Here is a 7,983-nt window from a genome sequence, read left to right on the forward strand (position 1 = left end):
CAATTTGTCTAGTATTGCATTTATATTTTTCTTACTTAAACCTAAATATTGGATATATTTTTAAATTATTTATGTCAAGGGTCGAAGCTCATTTAAAGGCGTAGTTAGGGGTTGGTAGGTCAGTCCCTTAAAATATAAACTTTTTCATTTAGGTTCTTTAAAATTTTAAATCAATAAAGATAAAATTGTACTTTGATCCACATTAAAAATGATAAAAAAATTAATTTAATTCTTTAAAAGTTATAAAGATATAGACTATTCAAATAGTAGAATTGTATTACAATTTAATTTTGACCGTAACAAAATTTGGTAAGGCATGCACTTAAAAACGTAGGTTGTTGTCATAATATTTGAGTGGGAACATTTAAGTAGTATGATAAACGAAATTAAAATAGTAAAATCAAATTATAGGGGAATTGGGCCATTCAGCCTGCTGCCATCTTCATACATTGCCTTAATATTTCATGCCCAATTGGATATGATCATTCATGTTTTAGTCTCGCTTCATCATATTTATATAAATTTTGATATTTTTAATAATGTTTATTTTTTTTGGAGTTTTATAGTACATTCGTAAATATATATTTGACCAACTATAAAACACAATAAATAAAAAATTGCATAGAATTCATATATATATATATATATCGTGGAATAGACATCCGTACATCACAATTACATATGATTAAACTTAAATTTGAATATCCAAAGCTTTCATCTTAATAAAAAGTCAACATATGATAAATTTTTTCGTTGGTTTAGTTAGTTATTAATCCTACCAAAAACGATATATAATTATTTAATTAACTTACTTTAACTTGGATTGCATTTAAATTTTATTTTTCTTTTTGATCATTCTAAGTATATTTGATGAAAATTTTTAGATATAAATGTGCTTAATTGTCTCTTATTTAGGTGTTGTTCGATAAACTAAAAAAATAAGTGTTACAAATTTAAGTACCAAATTAAAGTTCTAATAATGTTTAATAATATTACTTAAAATTATTACAAAATATAATTAAACTGTTGAGTAAATATAGATTTTAAATTATAAAAATATATATATTATACATTATATTCTTAATTTTTAAACATTGCACTTTATTCTAAATAAAAATAAAAAAATTAAATATAAAGTTTTATAAGATAATATAATATTAAAATAAATAAAAATAAAATAAATAGCTTTTATGTACTTATTATTTTCCAATTTTTTATAAAAAAATTCTATTAAAAATATTTTATTTTGAATTATAAAAAATTATGGATTTAAATATTTTTAAACAAGTTGTTAGTTTGAATATATTAAATTATAAGATGGTGTATAATTTTGGAATAAAGGCCAAAGACCTAATAATATATCAGTGTCAACTTATTTGTAGCTAAGGTATAGATGATACTAATGCCATTTAAAGATTGTTGGAGGATGACATTTGAGAGGGTGTGAGGTATACACTATACACCAACATTAGTATAATAAATAATATATTCTCAAGATGGTATTACGAGTTAATGAGGTAACAATTTAATTAAAGAAATTATAAAAATGAGGGAAATTCAGTTTTTTATAAAAAAAAATACAGTGAAGGGATTTAAGCCCTTATTATTCAAATTAATAAAATATTAATTTTATCAACACATTATGTCAATATAGTATTTACATTTACATTTTATTATTAATTTGTATATCATTATTTATTGTTTATCTAGTATATAATTAAATAGTAAACATGAAACATTTTTTAAAATTAATTGGTACTAGTGCTATAAGAACAACTTAAAAATGGTGAATTTAAGCCTCTAATATCCTTCAATTAGGGGTTTATGAGGAATTTAAAAGGATACAAAAAAAATGCATTAACAAGGAAGTGTTACTAATTATAACAATCACATGCCCTCTCAATACAACACATTTCCCCCGGCATATATATTCCTTAGAAGCGAGATGTAAATTAAAGAAGGGAAATGAGCAAAGCAGGATTGAAAGTGGTAAGAAAGAAGTAGTCTACTACGGTCTACCTGTTGTGGAAAGGAAAGGAGTAATCTTGATGACAAGGCCAGGGAAAACATCATCCGGGTCATGTATGTGAGGATTGTGTTCAACAATGAAAGGATCCCCACATTTTTCACTGATGGTGTGCAAAGTCTCCCCTTCCCGAACCACGTATATTTCATCGCATGGCTTGTTGGACTGGTGCACCATCCGCATCATTCCCTCCTCGCCCCTTTCATTCGGTTCTTGGCAGCAGCTCATCACCAGCATCACTGCCATGAGCAATGCGCAGTACCAAGAAACCTTCTCTGCCATTGCACTGCTTGTTGAACCCATGTCTTTCAGTTAAAGTCTTGTTTGGGGGTTGGGGGGGGGGGGTTTCTAAATAAGGTTTGAGGAAACGGGGTTGGTTTTCTAAAGGTGGTTGGAGTGGGTGCAGTGTCTAGCGGGAGTTGAGACGGTTCTCTCATTGTAGTAGTTGACTGCTTTGCTTTTCTTAAGGGATTAAGTTTTTTGATAAAAAAGAAGCTTCCCCTAACTGAGTTGGTTTAACTGCTTTTCTCAATTCGCCTTTTTCAACTTGTTGCGTTGAGTGGTTTTAATGGACATAATTATAATCTCAAACATGAATGCAAAGGTTGACCCTTGGCCGAAAAGCTATATGCATTAAGTGGTCGGTTTCGTACAGTTGAACAATCCCTGCTACAATTAAAGATTGACGCTGTTTCGACTTCCAAATTCACAACAATCTCATAACTCACTCAAATGAGTTAACGTGGGTAAGAAAACAGCGACACAATTTTAACATCCTCCAAACTTTCCTTCCCCTTTACAAATCCAACTCATTGCTCAATGTAACCAAATCCAAAAAAAAATGGAAATTATTTTTTAAAGTGGGTAACTAAGTTCAACGTTCATGTCTTCTTTTAATTGTACATTAGTATAATAATAAATTTATTCCTCAATGATTTTGTCAATTAGGTCTTAATTTAAAACAATCAATTACACATTGACACAAAGGTTGCAGACTGAATTTGTTAAATTAAGACAAAATTGTTAGAATGTATAAACTTTGAGTGCTAAATTTATTATTATATCAATTAAAATTATGTATAATTGACAAAAAAATATTAATCTCATGATTAATTGTTCTTAATTGCTCAGTTTTGAAATTGACAAGAATTATATTGCTCTAATTTTTTTATAAGCTAATTTGCTTAATATCAAAATTGAGAGGGACTAGAGTTTTTTTTTTAAATGGAACGAAAGTATTTAAAACTTAGCCAATAAGGCAAAGGCCAACGCCTTGAACTTTGAAGGCCTAGATTCGAGTTCCATCATTTGTATTTGCAATATGTAGATCTTTCTCTCACAATGTGCATATACTTTCAATAGATTTTACCTAGTTTCTCTTTAAATTTTATGCCTTTGTCTAATTCTTCATCCGCTCTGCTTTATATTGATTGATTCTAGAGACAGCTATAGTTGGTCCGGCTTGTATGTACTTGTAATTGTACCATCGTGAATTTGTACAACTTCAAGAAAAAGTTTAAACCACGGTTATAAGATGACATGTTTTTATAGGCATGGTCTCCTAATTTTACTGTGGATTCGATCCCAATGGTCAAAGCAAGGATCACAGATATTTGCATGGAACAAGGAAGTAACAGAAATTTGAAGCTATTGTGTTGCAATGCATCAAGAATTGGAGTAAGATCCCGACCTTAACATTGAATATCTATAATGAAGCTTATCATTTACAGTGTTTCTGATTGGTTGAGGATCGAACCGAATGTTCCCTTTTTCTGTTCCCATTAAAGAACAGATATGAGAACAATTATTAGCTTTTTAACCCCAGAAATGGGTAAAGCAAGAAGGGAATAAACTACAAAGGACCTTTAAGCAGAGATCAATTTCAAAGGTGATCTAATCTTGAGGACATCTTTTTAATTGTCAAGTGGGTATTTCCAGCTTTTTGTTTCATGGTTTCATCAACTGTTGTTTAATATAATTAAGGACTTCATCCACTTTGACTGTCCATGCAACGGATACTGGGGAATAGCCTGTCCATGGATTGCTTTCATTCCATCTGCACCAAATCATATCACCAACATGAGTAACCACACTAGCAAATCTAATTGCATTTTATGATAATACTAATTGGCAAATACTTGTAATGGAATACCTTTTTAATCCTTGATCCAACAAGGTATGCCCCTTGCATATGCCCTGCGTCTCGACCCTCACCACTCCCTTCTTGTATGTGAAGAGATCGGGCCGAGCTAGAGCCATGAAACTAACAGGATCATGGAGGAATATCCCTGGTACGAAAATTTTTGGTTGTTAAAATTTTTCATTGTTACTCCCTTAAAATGAATAAATTCAGAAGGTGAGGAGGAAACACAAGAAAACCAGTTGGTGATTTCAAAATATTACCATGTATGCCGTCGGACTTCACATGCCAATCTCTGTAGAATTTGCACATGTCACATAGAACCTGAGCATATTTCCCCTCTGATTGCTTCAATTCGAGGAGGTCAACGTCTATCGGATAAAAAGATGATGTTTCATTGTCAAGATGACTACCTCAAATATAAAAGCAAATGAAACTTGTTTACGAAGAAGAATGGCAGCTAAGTTCTCACCTGCCATTAGGACTTGGGTAGTAATGTTTAGTCCAACGATAACGATATTTGCTCCCGACGTAAACACAACATCAGCTGCTTCAGGGTCCCCATATATCTGTAGTCGGACAAATAAATTCAGACAAATAAATTCAGAAGAGTTGCTTAATGGAGGGTTGCTCAAGTGAAAACTAATGTCGTTTGCTAACTAGCCGGTTGCAACTCAATCTTGTAAAGGTTAAGGCGAGACCATGATCACGATGAGATCGAGGGATTGACTAAGCCGAGCAAAAGAAATTAAACAAGTTTTCAACTGAAAAGGAAGTTTCCCCTCCAAAATGAATTAAACACTCAAGACAGCTTCCCTAGTACTAATAAAGTGATGACCGATCAAGAAAGACCTTCGATTAGTAATACTTTCAAAGAAACACAAGGTCAACTTCGAAAACTTGTAGCTTGTCCTTGGAAACTAAACTTTTCCAAAAAGAAGAATGATAATATGGAGCTTGTAGTAAGAAACAAACTTAGGATCCTTTTGTGCTTACATTTGCTTCAGCAGCAGGATTTACATTTCCTAATGCAAAGAATGAGCCACCAAGTACAACTATATTCTTCACCTTGCTGGCAAAGGAAGAGTCCCTTTTGATTGCCTGGATTTAAAAAAAAAGAGAAACTGTGTTTAAGCACTTACCTGCGAAGCCCATAACCAAAATGGAGGAAATTGATAAGAGAGTAGCAAGGTCTTACCAGTGCCAAGTTTGTGAGTGGTCCAAGTGCAAGTATAGATACTTTACCAGGATATTCAGAAACCTTCCCAACTAAAAATTCAAAGGCAGTCTTATCAGATTTGCTAGTTTTTGGTGGAGATAGGAATATATTCCCCAGTCCATCAGAGCCATGAACAAAGTCGGCAACATTCGGCCTCCCACCCTTTTCCATACAAACCAACCACAATTAGGCTATGGTAAATAAAAGATATAGTAATTGCCCCCCCCCCCCCAAAAAAAAAAGGAAAAAAAAGAAAAAAAAAGGAAGAATATCAAAGCACAATAAAGCAAGTTAACAATTGCAGCGAGGCCCATTAGTATTCCCATGGAATTACATTGTAATTTAGGAAAGGGAAAACTGAAGCATTTACCGTAAGCGGCTCGGGGCTGCCTTGTGCTACAGGAACATCAGGACGCCCTGCGATTTCACACTATCCTTTTGCACCTCGAAAAGAGGATAAAATCATGAACGTATTCCAAATGCATATGAAAACCAGAAAGGAGAAGCACGTACCAGAAGTAAGGCATTACGAGTGGCATCTTCGGTTTGGACATTGCCAAATATGGTGGTCAAACCTAAGATCTCATATTCTGGATTTTGAAATGCCATAAAGATCGCCATGCTATCATCTGTTAATCAAATGAAAAACGCATTCATACATTGTTCAGGGTCAAACTCAAACAAAATCTCTACATATCTAATCCTGCCAATCAATCAATCCACTCCATATTGTTTTCACTTCCTTGTATAATTTAATAAAAATTTTCCGGTTTCATTATATACATATCAAAACCCGAAACTTTCCTATATAGATCTCATCACACGCCCCTCGAATAAAACTTTTCTATATAGACAGAGAGAGTCAACGTAGCTTTTTAAATGAAACTTTATAGCTTATCCCGAAGTAAAACTCCAAGGACAAATATAAATTGAAAAAGTAAAATTGTTTCCTATTTCATTATAATTCTAGTTTATGCAACTAAATTGGCAGCCAACCAGAGAAAAAGTAAATAAATAAAAAGGAGCGAAACTGACCAATCCCGGGATCGGTATCGATAATGAGCTTGTTCCTGTTGGCATGTGAGAGTAAAAGGCCATCGCTTCCGCCATTAACGACAATTCCATCGTGACAATCTTTCTTTAATTCATAATCCATATTCAACGCAATTAGAAAAACACAAAGTGGTAATAATCTAATCTAAGATTTTAATGAATATGGATGTGAATAAAAAAACAATTGAGAGATTTGAATTTCTTGTTTTAATTGTCGTAGAGGAAGAGGAAGAGGAAGAGGTAGGCCGCTCTGCGATGCCAACAGAGAGTCCCCCCAAGAAGAACACCAAACAAAGATGTGTTTTATTTTGGTTTATGGGATATGATGTTACTTCCTCCTTTAATACTAGTTTAAAGCGCCTTAAGGTGGGGGTATGCTGACGTCAGCATAATTGATTTGTAACAGCGAATGGTAAATGGCAACGTGGGTTAATGTGAGTGGTCCTAATCTTGGACCGTATCGTATGGGATCAGAGCAGAAATAATAATTATTCAGAAAAAGGGAGGACAACCTGTTGTTTAATTTAAAAAAAAGTAGTCATTGGTTGGGTGAAGGTACAATTTCATAGACGATGCTGATGATGATGCATCTATTTTATATTATCCTTTATGTATAATCATCATGATTCATATGCAACTATTAAATTGGAATTGTGACCAACATTTAAATGAGAAAGATTTGATAATTGGGAGATAAATGTTGATTAATGGATAAATATTTACTATAAATTTTAAAACTGTTTCATATCTAAGACAATGTATATAATTAACAATTTTAATACAACAAGTTGTGTAAGAATTGTTAGGTTGAGAATTATTTATGAGATATATTGAAATTCCAAAACAACTGAATGCTTCAATTTCACAACATTGGCGGCCAAGAAAATTCAATATAAAAGACTTTGGGCACGATAAATTTGTAGACTATGATTTTGCATCATATTTACACAATATAAATTTGTTTTAATAGATATATTGTATTTGGATTATATAATATATATAAATAATTAATATTATTATATGATGCGTATATGCATATGAATTTGTATGTGATATTTTTCTTCTGTTTATTTCTATGTAATATTTATGGTTATATAATATGCATATAAATTTTATTTATTTGAACTATTATCTAGAATTTATATAAGGTACGAGTTTAGAATAAAATTAAATTGATAAAAATAATTTTTATTATTTATTATATTATTAAATTGGTTTTTGAATTATTTTTATTTTATTATTAAATTTTGAATATTGAAAAATATTTATTAAAAAATTATTAGTATTAAAACAAAATCAATTCAGCTCTCAATTACTAAAATAAAATTAGTTAGGCCCTTCCGATAATGAAAACTATCATTAATCAATTTGATTATTAATAGACACTTACGTGACTGATAAAATCTACAATAACATATGAAGTACCATCCAGACAAGTATACTGATGTGACATTCCATGTACCATATACTAAAAACTAAAATCCCAAAAATTATAAAAAAATGTATTAAAAATGCACATTTTGTAACACCCCCTACCCGTATCCA

The 7,983-nt window shown here is 31.7% G+C and overlaps 2 protein-coding genes across 2 annotated transcripts; both read right to left on the minus strand.

Annotated features, from left to right (window-relative positions):
- Positions 1-1,806: 1,806 nt before the first annotated feature.
- On the minus strand, positions 1,807-2,362 carry LOC121228154 (uncharacterized). The gene has a single exon (XM_041111342.1). The coding sequence runs from the start codon at positions 2,327-2,329 to the stop codon at positions 2,009-2,011; it is 321 nt and encodes a 106-aa protein (XP_040967276.1). The 5' UTR covers positions 2,330-2,362; the 3' UTR covers positions 1,807-2,008.
- Positions 2,363-3,698: 1,336 nt separating this feature from the next.
- Positions 3,699-6,768, minus strand: LOC107948468 (uridine nucleosidase 1). The gene is made up of 9 exons (XM_016883026.2): positions 6,421-6,768; positions 5,899-6,014; positions 5,756-5,815; positions 5,365-5,547; positions 5,163-5,267; positions 4,639-4,735; positions 4,430-4,537; positions 4,179-4,314; positions 3,699-4,082 (listed from the first exon to the last, which is right to left on the minus strand). The coding sequence occupies exons 1-9, from the start codon at positions 6,539-6,541 to the stop codon at positions 3,974-3,976; spliced, it is 1,035 nt and encodes a 344-aa protein (XP_016738515.2). The 5' UTR covers positions 6,542-6,768; the 3' UTR covers positions 3,699-3,973.
- Between the last annotated feature and the right edge of the window lie 1,215 nt (positions 6,769-7,983).

The sequence above is a fragment of the Gossypium hirsutum genome, chromosome A04 (genome assembly GCF_007990345.1).
Source record: "Gossypium hirsutum isolate 1008001.06 chromosome A04, Gossypium_hirsutum_v2.1, whole genome shotgun sequence".
Taxonomy (NCBI): Eukaryota; Viridiplantae; Streptophyta; class Magnoliopsida; order Malvales; family Malvaceae; genus Gossypium; species Gossypium hirsutum.

Bases quoted from the DNA above. Each gene is read 5' to 3' on its own strand.
- LOC121228154 (XM_041111342.1), bottom strand. From the start codon at position 2,329: ATGGGTTCAACAAGCAGTGCAATGGCAGAGAAGGTTTCTTGGTACTGC.
- LOC107948468 (XM_016883026.2), bottom strand. From the start codon at position 6,541: ATGGATTATGAATTAAAGAAAGATTGTCACGATGGAATTGTCGTTAAT. The intron at 6,015-6,420 runs GTCAGTTTCGCT...TTTGATTAACAG, and splicing joins CGATACCGATCCCGGGATTG to ATGATAGCATGGCGATCTTT. The intron at 4,538-4,638 runs GTGAGAACTTAG...TTTATCCGATAG, and splicing joins TACCCAAGTCCTAATGGCAG to ACGTTGACCTCCTCGAATTG.